This window comes from Ranitomeya variabilis, chromosome 3, assembly GCF_051348905.1.
Source record: "Ranitomeya variabilis isolate aRanVar5 chromosome 3, aRanVar5.hap1, whole genome shotgun sequence".
Classification (NCBI taxonomy): domain Eukaryota; kingdom Metazoa; phylum Chordata; class Amphibia; order Anura; family Dendrobatidae; genus Ranitomeya; species Ranitomeya variabilis.
Window position 1 is genome coordinate 410,651,524 of NC_135234.1, and position 14,601 is coordinate 410,666,124.

The 14,601-nt window shown below is 45.5% G+C and overlaps 1 protein-coding gene across 2 annotated transcripts in view; it reads right to left on the reverse strand.

Annotated features, from left to right (window-relative positions):
- Window positions 1-14,601, reverse strand: part of MMP28 (matrix metallopeptidase 28) — a 102,740-nt gene that overhangs the window by 44,299 nt on the left and 43,840 nt on the right. For both annotated transcript variants that reach the window (XM_077296269.1, XM_077296268.1), the window contains exon 2: window positions 5,678-5,751. In XM_077296269.1, coding sequence (XP_077152384.1) covers window positions 5,678-5,751 — 74 coding nt within the window. The remainder of the gene's footprint in view (window positions 1-5,677; window positions 5,752-14,601) is intronic.

Sequence of the window (14,601 nt, forward strand, 5' to 3'; positions counted from 1 at the left end):
CCACATAGTTCTCCATACAGTATTATGGACACCACATAGTCCTCCATACAGTATTATGAGCACCACATAGTCCTCTATACACCATACAGTATTATGAGCACCACACAGTCCTCCATACAGTATTATGAGTGCCACATAGTCCTCCTTACAATATTATGGGCACCACATAGTGTTCTGGAGCGCCCCCACTGTCGCAGGGCCGAGGGGTACCCGGTACCGGGCCTCTCTGTCTCGATTCGGAGATTGTCACGGTGGCTAGACCCGGTCCGTGACCCTGCTGAGGGGCGTCCAGTAAAAGTTGAGAATGATGTGGTGTGGTGCAGGTCGCGATGAATAACGAGGACACCAGGTTGCAGTCTCTTTACCTCTTTACTGAAGGCTTCAGGATCCTCAATCCAGAGTACGGTTAACAGGGCTGTCTGAGACCGGCCGGTCCGATGGCACTTCCAGAGTTCCCTTTGCAGGTGGAAATCAGTGCCTACCTTCAAGCGCTTGGGTGTTGTAGTCCTTCCCTGCTTAGCACCACGGGATAGTCCTCACAACTGTTGTGTCTGTTTCTGAAGTTCCCTCACAACTGATTCTGATGTTCTTCTCCGTCCCCCAGATGATATGGCTAGGACGAACCCGTATGACGGGTAGGCCTGGAGTTCTTCCGGGACCCTAGAGTTGCCCCTCTCCAACTGTTGCCCCCTATGTCTGCTTAAGTGATTTAGGTGAGACAGCCCGCCTATAACTGACTGTCCTGCCGTAGGTTTGAAGTAAGGCTTGGAGCTCAATACTTCCTAGGCGTTTCCGGCCACCGGCTACGCGCCTCAGTAGAATGTTGCCTCGGTCTTACAGCACGACTCCTACTGGTGTTTCTCCTTGTTGCGTTGATCTCGTTTCTCACTCTTCACAATAAACTTCGCTTCTTGTCCTTTCTTGGGGTACTGCTGCAATGAAGTGCAGGCGCGGTCCCGTAACGTTCTTTCTGTTTGCTAGGCCTCTGTCAGGATCCCACCCCTGACAGGGACCCCTCTGAATCTTCCCCTGCAACACCCTCTGCCACAGGGTGTTGCCTGGTTCCAACCCAGTCAGCTTTCTGTCTAACTTCCTATCTAACCCCCAGTTTTACCAGATTGTGAGGAGTGGCCTAATACATAGCACCCTTAGCTCCCCCTGGAGGCCAGACTGTGAAGTGTATTGGTGTCTGTGATACCTGGTCAGGTGAACTCCTTCAGTGCCATCAGACGTACCAACACCCCCCTTAGCGGCGGAGCATCAGTACTGCAACGACCAGGACTCTGGGGCGCTGCAGTTCCATACAGTATTATGGGCATCACATAGTCCTCCATACAGTATTATGGGCACCACATAGTCCTCCATACAGTATAATGGACTTCATATATTGCTCCACTCAGTATAATGGGCCCAATGTAGTACTCCATACAGTATAATGGGCCCCATATATTACTCTACCTTCTTTCAAGGTTTACCGTGTGCGCATCTACCCCCCCCACCAACCTCCAAATAGCTGTCATTTACAGCCCCCCAGGGCCAGCCACCACCTTCCTTGACCACTTCACCACATCGCTACTTAATTTCCTTTCAGCTGACATCCCCACTATCATGATGGGTAACTTCAACATCCCCATTGACACATCCGACTCAGCTGTCTCTAAGCTTATATCTCTCACTTCCTCGTTCGGCCTTGTTCAATGGTCTTCAAGAGCCACTCACCAGGATGGCCACACACTGGACCTCATCTTCAACCGCCTCTGTTCCCTATCTAACCTCCCTAAATCACTTCTCCCTCTGTCTGACCACAACCTACTCCCATTCTATTCACTCTCCTCTCCAGGTGCACATTCCCCACTCCACAAACTTGAACAACCTTGCAGAAATCTCAAATACCTTGATCTACACTTACTCTCTGAATCGCTTTGTTCTCACACAAATAAGTTTCTTACACAATGTAGATGCTGCTGCCCCTTTATGTAATACAACAACAGCTACAGCTCTTGAATCGGTAGCCCCCCCATACATACCAAAGCTCGCACATTCAACAGGCAACCCTGGTACACCAGCCTGACTAAAGAATTGAGGCGGGCTTTCAGGGTTACTGAGCCGAGATGGAAAAGATTCCACTCCAATGAACACTTTATCGCATTCAAACAGTCCCTCTTTACTTTCAAGTCCACGCTCACTGCAGCAAAACAAACATATTTCCCATCTATCATATCCTCCCTGTCTCATACCCATCCTCAGAAAGCCCTCCATTAACCCATGCTCTCTGTCTAGCTATCACCCCATATCACTTCTACCCTATGCCTACAAAACTGAACTGTCCACATCTCCTCCTGCTTCCTTTTTTGCCCGCTTACAATCTGGCTTCCGACTACATAATTCCACTGAAACTGCCCTGACTAAAGTTGCCAATGACCTACTAACTGCCAAATCCAAGCAACACTACTCTGTCCTCCTCCTCCTGGACCTGTCATCTGCCTTCAACACAGTTGACCATTCCCTCTTACTACTGTTTCTCTCATCTCTTGGCATCACAGACTTGGCCCTATCTTGGATCTCCTCATACCTAACAAACCGTACATTCAGTGTCTTCCACTCACACACCACCTCCTCACCTGTGCCCCTACCTGTCGGTGTCCTCCAAGGTTTACCTCTGGAACCCCTGCTCTTCTTCATCTACACCTTCAGCCTGGGACAGCTCATAGAGTCCCATGGCTTTCAGTATCACCTCTATGCTGATGACACACAGATCTAACTCTCTGGACCCGATATCACCTCCTTACTAACCAGAATCCCACAATGTCCGCGATTTCATCTTTCAAAACAGAATTCATCATCTTTCTACCATCTCAGTCAACAGACCTATCCATCAAAATCAATGGCTGCAACCTCTCTTCAGTCCCACATGCTCGCTGTCTTGGGGTAACCCTTGACTCTGATCTCTTGCTCAAACCACATATCCAAGCCCTTTTCACTTCCAACTCAAAAATATTTCCTGGATCTGCACATTCTTCAACCAAGAATCTGCAAAAACACTAGCGCATGCCCTCATCATATCATGCCTTGACTACTGCAACCTCCTGCTTTGTGGCCTCCCCGCTAACACTCTTGCACCTTTCCAATCTATCCTAAACTCTGCTGACCATCTAATTCAACTATCTGTCCACTATTCCTCTGCCTCTCCTCCTCTGTTAATCCCTTCACTGGCTCCCTATTGCCCAGAGACTCCAGTTCAAAACTCTAACTTTGGCATACAAAGCCATCCACAACCTGTCTCCTCCATACATCTGTAACCTAGTCTCCCGATACTTACCTGCACGCAACCTCCGATCCTCACAAGATCTTCTCTACTCTCCTCTTCATGCAATAGCATGCAAGATTTTTCTACTCTGGAACACTCTACTCCAACATATCAGACTCTCGCTTACCTTGGAAACCTTCAAAACCTGAAGACCTAAATCTTCCAACAATCCTACAACCTGCAGTAACCCTTATTCCACCAAACTGCTGCATGACCAGCTCTACCCTTACCTACTGTATCCTCACTCATCTCTTGTAGATTGTGAGACCTTGCGGGCAGGGTTCTCTCTCCTCTTGTACCAGTAGGTGACTCATTTTGTTCAAGATTATTGTACTTGTTTTTTGTTATGTACACCCCTTTTCATATATAAAGTGCCATGGAATAAATGGCACTATAATAATAAATAATAATATGTTACTCCATACAGAATGGGTCCCATATATGCTCCATGCAGACAAATGGAAACCATATAATGCTCCATACAGAATAATGGACCCCATAGAGTGCTGCAAACAGAATAATGGACCCCATGTAATGCTCCATACAGAATAATGGACACCATATAATGCTCCATACAGAATAATGGACCCCATATATTGTTCCATACAGAATAATGGACCCCATATATTGCTCCATACAGAATAATGGACCTCATATAATGCTGCATACAGTATAATTAGCCCATATAATGGTTAATACAGAATAATGGGCCCCATATATTGCTTCATACAGTATAATGAGCCCATATAATGCTCCATACAGAATAATGGACCTCATATAATGCTCCATACAGTTGTCACGATTCATTATGGGATTCGTGGAAGCTGTTTCTGCTTAAATTTAAATGGTGTTTTTTCCTTTTGGTCCATCAAGAGTTAATGTCTGTCTCTTGCTGGCTGTTCTTTTAGGTTGGTCAGCTGATGTTAGTTGCTAACCACTCTCACCTTCCTTTAAATAGTCACATGACCCATCAGCTGAAAGTCAGTCCTTCTATTCAGACCAGCTAGGAGTGAGAAGCTCTCCTGTTTTGGTCATGTTGCTGCAGTGGGTGTGCAGATTCCTGGTGTCATATTCTCTGCTGCTTTGGAGCTTAGCAGCAGAGCCTGAACTTGAGTGTTTCTTATTTTTTCTTTGTCTGTCCTGTGTTTGTCAATTCCCCTGTGTTTTACCATCTGCAATGGTGAGGCTGGCTTCATTGCCAGACAGTGCACTAGCCAGGGTATATTGACGTGACAATCAGGGACTAGGCATGTGATGGCGGTGGGCGGAAGGACCCACATAGGGTATTAAGGGAGCTTAGGGATAGGCACAGGTTGGTGTCAGGAGGTGCCCCATCCCTAGCTCCCTATTATTAGGACCTTCCTCTACCTTTTCCATCCCATCGCTTTTGTATGCTGTGTCGTCTGCCAGACTTACCCATGTCCGAGAGTGACAACAGTATAATGAGCCCATATAATGCCCCATACAGAATGGGCTCCATATAATGCTTTATACAGGATAATGGGCTTCATATATTGCTCCACACAGAATAATGGCCCCATATATTGCTCCATCAAGAATGGGCCCCATATATTGCTCCATACAGCATAAGGTGCCCCATATATTGCTCTATACAGTATAATGAGCTCTTTATATTGCTCCATACAAAATAATGGACCCCATTTAATGCTCCATACAGAATAATTGACCTCATATAATGCTCCATACAGAATAATGGATAATGGACCCCATATATTGCTTCATACAGAATAATTGACCACGTGTAATGCTCAATATAGAATAATAGGCCTCATAATGCTCCATTCAGAATAATGGACCACACATAATGCTCCATTCAGAATAATGGGTCCAATATAATGCTCAATACAGAATAATGGGCTTCATATATTGCTCCATACAGTGTAATGGGCCCCATATATTGCTCCATGCAGAATAATGGCCCCATATATTGCTTCATACAGAATAGTGGACCCCATATAATGCTCCATACAGAATGGCCCTATATAATGCTCCATACAGAATAATGGGCCCCATATAATTCTCCATAAAGAATGGCCCCATAAAATGCTTCATACAGAATAATGGGCCCCATATAATACTCCATACAGTATAATGGGCCCATATAATGTTCCATACATAAAAAATAAATAATCAAATACTCACCTCTCCTCCCTTGCTGGCTCCAGCATTGGTCTCTATAGCATCTTCTGACCCTCGGAACTGCGTGCTCAGCTTAGAGGGCACACTGGAGTGACGTTATCGTGCCCTCTGCCCTGAAACATTTATAGTGGCCGATATCGATTCTATCTACGTGTTCATTAAAACTGTTTCACATGCCCACCACCATGTAGAAAACATGCTTTAAGTTACCTCACTGCTGCTGCGATCTGCGCCCTGCTATAGTCCTTTTCATCTTCAAGGTAACCGTATTTCAGAAGAAATGCCTAGACAAAATAAGAATTGCATCAGGATCCATACAACATAAGCTTATCTGTGTGTTGATAAAAAGGTTGTTACTTAGGTAAGTGTGTAATTATTTATTTAGATTCATACATATTTTATTATCAGATCAATATTTAATGAGTTTTGTGCTTTCTACATTGGATTATGTGTCATCTAATGCAAATGATAAGAATGTTAGTAGCCACCAAGGATAATAAAACCATGAAGCCAGAGAACAAGAAAAATTATACAGGAAATGGATCTAAATGGTATAGCATTCCTCATAATATGTGCCTGCCACAACCGGGTGATAAAAGCTAAGGGAAGGGGGTTCTTCACCATCATGAATAGATCGACAAATTTTAGCTGCTGTAGAATCTTCTTATTTAAAGAGCAAGGTGGCACATGAGAGGAAACATTAATTATTGCTTTTGCAGACAGTGGGAAAATCTCAAAGGGTATGTGTGTAAGGGTGTGACAAAGACTGCCGTATACCTGCATCTGAAGACAAGAATTATAGTGTGAATATTGACTTGGGTTTTAGTGAATTTTATAATATGATGTGAAATGTGCAAAATATCATGTAAAATGCATACAGTGTTATAGGTACTGATGCTGCTGTATGTTTACTGTATTGGTAATGCATAATGTAACCTGGAACACTCAGCTTATGGGTAGGGAAAGTATAGAACATGGTTTAGTGCTTAGAGATAGATAGGAACATTAGGCTAGATAAGGCAGTGGTGGGCCTTATTAGTGTACAGTAATAAGAATAGTACAGAATACAGTTAAATGTTTGGGACAAGCCCAGTATGGGGGTATCAAGGTCAAGTCAAAGGGGGAATCACTTCCTGATTTAGTTAGAGTAAGTGTGAGGTTTGTGTTAAGTTGAAGTTCAAGCTGCAGTGGGCTGGAGGTACATGAAGTACATATCGTTCTGGCAGCATGAGGTTGTACCAAATTTCTTGAGGACCTTGATGCAACATTTCCGAGGCCTATGGCCCAAACTAGGCACTGAGGAGTGTGCCTTAATCCTTTCCAAACAGGGGCATCCGGAAAGGGAACAGCGAGAGGGAAATGTTATGCATCTCGGGAATGTTGTGGGGCCAGATGGAAAATCCTCTGATAAGAGGATCAACTTAGGAAAAGTCTGAGTTGAACGTAAGCAAAGGCTTTGAAAGTATTGTGTTGATGAAACTGAAACTGGAAGGTGCTGTGCACAATACTGCATGTTAAAGACTGATGCACTTTAACTGTCCAGTAAAGTTGATCTTGTTAAAATGAAAGGGCGTCCCCTGATATCTGAGCAGCTGATCCTGGAACCAAGGATGTGGATGGAGCAGATGCCTTCGGCCTACAAGTGAGTGCAAAGTAAATGTCACAGCAGAACACATATGGACAGACACTGTGCGTTTGTGGGGTGTCAGGGCGTGGAGAAGCAGCAGCTTGCCCACAGCTACTGCCCTGGGCACCTTACATATGCACACAGTTTTTTGAGGTTTTGAAGCAAAAACAAAGTGGAAACTCTCCACATACCTTGCTCAGAACTCAAAGTTCACAAAAAAAGCTTTAAGGTTCTACTCAGTTTTTGCTCTGAAAACTCTGCAAAAAGACTTCATGTGGATATACTACATACCACGCTTCTGGAAACTTTCCTTCTATGGAGAGTTTTTGGAGGAGTTTTTTTTTAATTTTGAATGTGGTTTTGAAAAGAGTTTTTGTAGGAGTTATTTTTTTGCAGCCTTTTGAAAAGACAGTGTCTAGTTTGGAGTGGATTCCATTATGAGCCCCTTCAAAGAAGTTACCTGCACTTTTATTTCTACCAGATGTTTTTTTTTAAATGCTAATGCAGAAAGAAAAAAAAAACTCTCATAACTAGTGTTGAGCGATACCTTCCGATATCGGAAAGTATCGGTATCGGAAAGTATCGGCCGATACCGTCAAAGTATCGGATCTAATCCGATACCGATACCCGATCCCAATGCAAGTCAATGGGACGAAAATATCGGAATTAAAATAAACCCTTTATAAACTTGTAGGTTCATTCTACATGAAGGAAAACAACTAAGAATAATGTAGGATGTATTGGGGGAGTTGGCGGAGACATTAAAGGCACAGAGGTTTAGCCTAATCAAATAGAATAGCAGGATTTTTATTTTTTTTTATGACGTTCGGCGTTAGAAAGATTTTGACTGTTATTTTTTTTTATTTTATTTTGTCAGATATTGATGTTTCACTACTTCCACGCCCTTCACCTTCTTTTTTACTTCTCCCACACTTTCTTCTTCATTATCCTCATCATCAGCTTCTTTGACATCAACTTCTTCACCTTATTCATCTTCTTCTTCATCTTCTACCTATTATTTTTTTTGTTACATTGTTCATATTCTTTTTATTTTACTATTATCTTCTTCATATTCAACTTCTTCATCATATTCTTATTTGTGACAGGCATTCCCGTAGTTGTTATCTATAAAAGTTTGAAGATTACACCTTCCGTTCTGCCTGTCACAAAAGAGTTACATTTGTCCGCGTTCAGTTTGGCCTGCAGCATCAGGCTTTATCCAGGGGCACCACGAGGAGGAATGGACTCACCCCCATACACTGCTTAGTCTTCTTCTGCTTATAATTTAGATAATATCTTTTGCTCTGAAATTTAGTCTTATGCTTAATGTTCTTCTGCTCTTTGTTCTGCAGCCTCTTGTTCTTCTGCTTCTCGGTCTTCCAGGTCGTCGTCGTCTCCAGGGTCGTCGTCTCCGGGGTCGTCGTCATCGGGGTGGTCTTCAGGGTCATCGTCTCCAGGGTCGTCGTCATCACGGTGGTTGTCGTCTCCGGGGTCGTCGTCATCGGGGTGGTCTTCAGGGTCATCATCTCCAGGGTCGTCGTCATCACGGTGGTTGTCGTCTCTGGTGTCGTCGTCATCTTAGGGGTGGTCTTCCGGGTTATCGTGTTTAGTCTCTTGAACTTGGAAATGTAGCAGAAGGTACAAGAAGGCTGAGAAAATGCCGAGAAACAGCTGATGGAACTGGAACTCGGATGGCTACCCGAAGGTCCAAGAGCCAATGGAACTACCGAGGACCAGCTGACGTTACTGGAACCCGGTTACTAAGCAGGAGGTACCCGTGCCTGAAAGCACTACCAAGGACCACCTGACGTTGGTGGAACTCGGATACCCAGAGGGAGGCACCTAAGCCAAAGGCTCTGCCCGGAACCAGCTGACGGTGCTGGAACCAGGATGGGGACCTATTCAAGCTTGTCTTCCTAGAGCCCCAACTGGCGGTGTTAGAGCCCAGGGTCAGCAGGAGGAGGAGATGGAGCAGAGTGTAGGCCGAAGCCTGCACTGGCGGCAGCTTTGGGTCTGTTGTGCCTGCGTAAAGAAGAAACCTGGCACTCAACTTAATGCTCGTGTCAATTTAATGTAGTACACAAAACGTTTCGGTCCTATGTTCGGACCTTCATCAGTTACTACAGATGTGAAGGAAACCATATATACAAGATAAACATAATATACAAAAAAACAGAAAAATAGCAACACAAGTATTTACAAACTTTTAAAAGAACAGTAGGGATATGTTAGGTCATACGAAATAGTATAGTATGGATACAGTAGGTATCCGGCAGACGAGACCAGAACATACTAGGCAAATGAGCATGTGACTCTGTGGAAGAGGTGAGGTAAGAGGAATGTAACGTACCGTACTGCAAGAATGGAGGGTGACAAATGACAACACGTGTCAAAATTTACCCGGTGGACTGCGCCTATATAACGTAAATACGGAGAGGTGATAAATCCCGTAGGATGTGTTACTATATGTGGGGGAGGGAAATAGAGACCTCAAACATATTGGCACGGTCCACCTGTAGCAGTGACTTTCTGAAGGTCCCTCCCAGGGAAACACGGGGACGTGACCTGGAACGGGAGCTTCGCCACTTCACCAATATAGAGCTGCACTGCGCCACACTCACAGAGTACCTACGTGTACAAAGGATCCCTAGGGGTCTCCGCGTTCCACTCCGGCCCACTCTCTTTCGTGACTCTCCCGACTACTGTACTAGATACGAGCAGATACTCAACAAGTGCTCTTTTGATATCATTACTCTGACCATAGAGCATCTACAACAGGCTATCACCACCAGCACTGAGCGTATCCAGACCATAGAGGCACAACTGTCTGCATCGGGCACTCCTGAGGAACTTAGTTCCCTGAAGGAGGTGATCACAAAAAATATAGAGAAACACCGACGTGACGTTGAAGACAGGAAAAGAGTGAAGTTCCAGAGGGACGCAGAGGACTACGGGTCCAATCACATCTATCAATGGCACGACAGCTTCCGCAATCAACGGTACCCAGCACGACCTACGCCCCGATCTTCCCTCGACTTCTCTTCATCCGGCTCAGAGCACGAAAGGATGACTCCATCTACAGGGGCTCCACGTTTTTTAGGACAGCGTCAGCGCCCTCCAAGAAGAAGGCCACGAGGCGCGGCCATGGACACAAATCCAGACCATGCGAGGATCACTCGGTCACAGGTATCGACCCTTTGGTGATCAATATCTCGAACAGGACTCTGGGGGTGGCGGAATATAGTGTATTACAGAAGGGTTTGTCATTCTGTCCTACTTATCGGTGTCGCACCTTTGATCTAGAGATGGATCTTCAACGTTTCTTCCGATCTATTCGGTTGAAAGCTCATTTTTCTCAGGTTCCAGATAGTACCTTTGTTTCACCTCCCACCGAAACCCCTTCCCTACTCCTCTCATCTCAGAGTTTGGGACTACACAAGAAGAGTCACTTCAGACCCCCACATGGCTCCCACGCCATAGAAACTTTCATTAGTTTCATTCAAGACTCCTTCAATACACTACGAGAGGATATCAACAGGGGTAAACTCCTGTACCCCCCCAACCTTACCGGTATTGAACGCCAGGCCCTTCGAGGCCTCCAGGAAGACCCTAGTTTAATAATTAAACCAGCCGATAAAGGCGGGGCCCTGGTTATTATGAATAAATCTGACTATCTACACGAAATTTCTCGCCAACTTAGCGATACTACGATTTATCAAAAACTACAAAACAATCCCTCCACTTCCATAAGTCAAAAAATCTCGGACACACTCCGGAAATACACCCAACTTGGGGTGCTTGATATAAAAACATGTGACTTCCTTACCAACCCCCACCCGGTTATTCCAGTGTTTTACACCCTCCCGAAGATACATAAAAACTTAGAGAAACCCCCAGGGAGACCCATAGTGGCCTCCACCAACTCAATTCTCTCCCCCATAGCTATGTATCTGGAGAAAATACTAACCCGGTTGACACAGACCTCTCAGTCTTACATCCTCGACACAGGCTCCTTTCTTAAAACTTTACAGGGCTTAAATAATATTCCCCCTAATGCCACATTGGTCACGTTAGACGTAAAAGATCTATATACGTCAATTCCGCATGTCGATGGCATCAACTCTGTCCACAGGCTACTCTCACACTCCGGTATGCATGAGGAACAGGTCAATCTGTGTGTAGAACTACTCACTATCATTCTAACTTTGAACCATTTCATGTTTCAGGACGATTTTTATCTTCAGATCCGTGGCACCGCGATGGGCTCCAACGTAGCGCCCCCCTATGCAAATTGCTATATGGCAAACTTTGAAGAAAACATCATATACAGCAACACCCTCTTCAAAGATAACGTCTTACTTTGGAAACGCTATATAGACGATATTTTTTGCATCTGGGGAGGCCCGTTGGAGTCCCTAGCCCTTTTCTTTGAATGGCTTAATACAGCATGGCCAGGTATTACATTTACCATGTCACACGATCCACACATGATCAACTTCTTGGACACCATGGTTACCCTGGCACCAGACGGATCTTTGTCCACCGATCTCTATGTCAAGAGCACCGACCGTAACAGTTTGTTACATTATACCAGTTTTCACCCCACCTCTACCAAACGCTCTATACCTAAGTCCCAGTTTCATCGAGTCTCCAAGATGGTTTTGGATCCCAACAATCGCTCCTGCAGACTAAAAGAGATGGCCACAAAATTTTCGCAAAGGGGTTATCCAGCCACTGTTCTCCAAAAGGCTCATACACCATCTCCCCCCAGACTTAACCAGTCTTCTGGCCGCATCCCATTTGTACACTCATTCCATCCGTTTGCCTACATCCTCCACAAATCAATACGCAGACACTGGCACTTGCTTGCCCGAGCTCACCCCAATATCCCGGAGTTTCATGTACCCTTCCTCCCCTGTTTCAGAAGGGCTCCCAATCTAAAAGACTCGTTGGTTAAAGCAGACTTTGGCCCCAGTAAATCAGTACTTCGTCAACGGTTTCTCACCAACCCCAGAACAGGCACGTTTCCCTGCCTCCATTGCGCACAGTGCCACAACGTTTTAAAAGGTACATCCTTCAACCACCCTCGTTCTGGGAAAACATTCCAGGTCCCAGACTTCTTCACTTGTGACTCCTCATGGGTAGTATATCTACTTAAATGCCCTTGCGGTTTGCTCTATGTGGGCGAAACCACACAGCCCATACGTAACAGGATATCAAAGCACAAATCCACCATACGGTGCAAGAACCTTCTTCTACCAATCCCTCTACACTATACTAACCAGGGCCACAGCATCTCTCAACTTAGATTCCAGGTGATAGAGCATATACCTCCACCCAGACGTGGCGGCGACAGGGTCGCTTTACTAAAGCGCCGCGAGGCATACTGGATACACACTCTTGAAACTCTACACCCCAAGGGACTCAATCGAGACTATGATCTGGCCTCCTTCGTGTAAAATTGTGTCATCATAAATTAAGGTCCCCTCTGGGTTCTTTTTGACTGTTAGAACCTATGATTGACACACAGTAACCCACAGGTTCTGGTCATCTCTTCATTTTACATTTTATATTTTGTTTAGTACGGCTCAGCATCTGCTATATCTTGTTACAAATGACCTGTCATCGGTATCAGAATCATTCCTGACATACCATATACTGTAACATGCTGTCCATATTGGAATATTATGTATACCTAATAATGAGTGTTTATTTATTTTACTTGTTCTCCAGCTTCCAAGTTAACAACTGTTTTGTCTCCATAGAGCCGACTCTACTAGGGATATCACACTGTCTGGCACGCTTTCCTCCACTGGGATCCACTCCACTGGATTACTTCATTCACCACTCATCCACCGTTTGACCGGCATGCTATTAACCATCACCGGACTCATGTGTTCTTCTCTCTTCAGCGCTTGTGACTATATGAACTCCTCCCCTTCCAGCCCCGTCCCCGTACGTCACCGCCTACCAGCATTACACTGCTGGAATGCAAACACCAATGTTAGTGACACGCACGGCCATACTACTTCCGCCGGCGTCACTTCCGGCTCTGCGCCCGATCTCCCACATCCCACGGCACTGCCTCCTGCTTATAAAATGCGCGGCACACAGCGGTACATCAGACCAGCGGTGGATACCGCGTCTGCACACCGGTGCACGCTTCAACGGCCAGTATTAAGGTATGGTCTCTCTTAGTAGCAGCAACATAGTGCTAACCACATGCTGCCACTTCCGAATGGTATATTCACCTCTCCTCCTGTCACCATGTTTCCTTTCAGCCTTCCATTCATGCCCTTACAGCGCATTTTGACAGGTATGCCTTTTATTTCCCTCCCCCACATATAGTAACACATCCTACGGGATTTATCACCTCTCCGTATTTACGTTATATAGGCGCAGTCCACCGGGTAAATTTTGACACGTGTTGTCATTTGTCACCCTCCATTCTTGCAGTACGGTACGTTACATTCCTCTTACCTCACCTCTTCCACAGAGTCACATGCTCATTTGCCTAGTATGTTCTGGTCTCGTCTGCCGGATACCTACTGTATCCATACTATACTATTTCGTATGACCTAACATATCCCTACTGTTCTTTTAAAAGTTTGTAAATACTTGTGTTGCTATTTTTCTGTTTTTTTGTATATTATGTTTATCTTGTATATATGGTTTCCTTCACATCTGTAGTAACTGATGAAGGTCCGAACATAGGACCGAAACGTTTTGTGTACTACATTAAATTGACACGAGCATTAAGTTGAGTGCCAGGTTTCTTCTTTATGTGTCACAAGGTGTGGGAACCTACCTCGGCACCTATCCTAGTAGTGCACACGCCGTTACTCCTAACACTGTTGTGCCTGCGTGGCTGTTGCAGGACACGTTGCCGGCTGCACAGCAGGGGAACAGCTGGCGGTGCTGAACCCCACTGACACATTGGCTGGTGTTTGGCTCTGTGCAGCTAGCAGTACCGGGCCCCAACTGGCGGTGTTGGAGCCCGGGCTCTGCAGGGGGAGCAGAGTGTAGGCCGAAGCCTAATAGAACCAATTTCAAAGGTAACCTTTAACCCCCCCTCAGGTGTTACAAAGTAGAAGAGCCACAGCTTATGCAGCAGTAGTGCTGCACAAGTCAAAGGTTGCTCTTTTAATTTTTCTCCTTGCACACGCTGAATGAAACACGTATAACATTTAGCCCTTTATACAGTCAAACTGTGTTGGAGGCGCGAGTTCCCTTCGTAATGAGACGCAGCACAGATGTCAAGAATCCCACCTTGGTGCTGGGTGCAGCCTCCTGAGCGTTGTTATTTGCTGTACAGGAGTCTGCGCTGTTGTCTTATCCCCTGGCCTAGCGCTGTTAGCGCTGCCCATCTTCTGACATCATTTAATGTCGGCCGGTGCGGTTCGCGATGACCATGAATCCCAGCCCCGCAGTGTCTTAACATTGTTAAAACACTGCGGGTCTGGGATTCATGGCCTGGCGCAGCACATATGTTCGCCTCTCACACTCG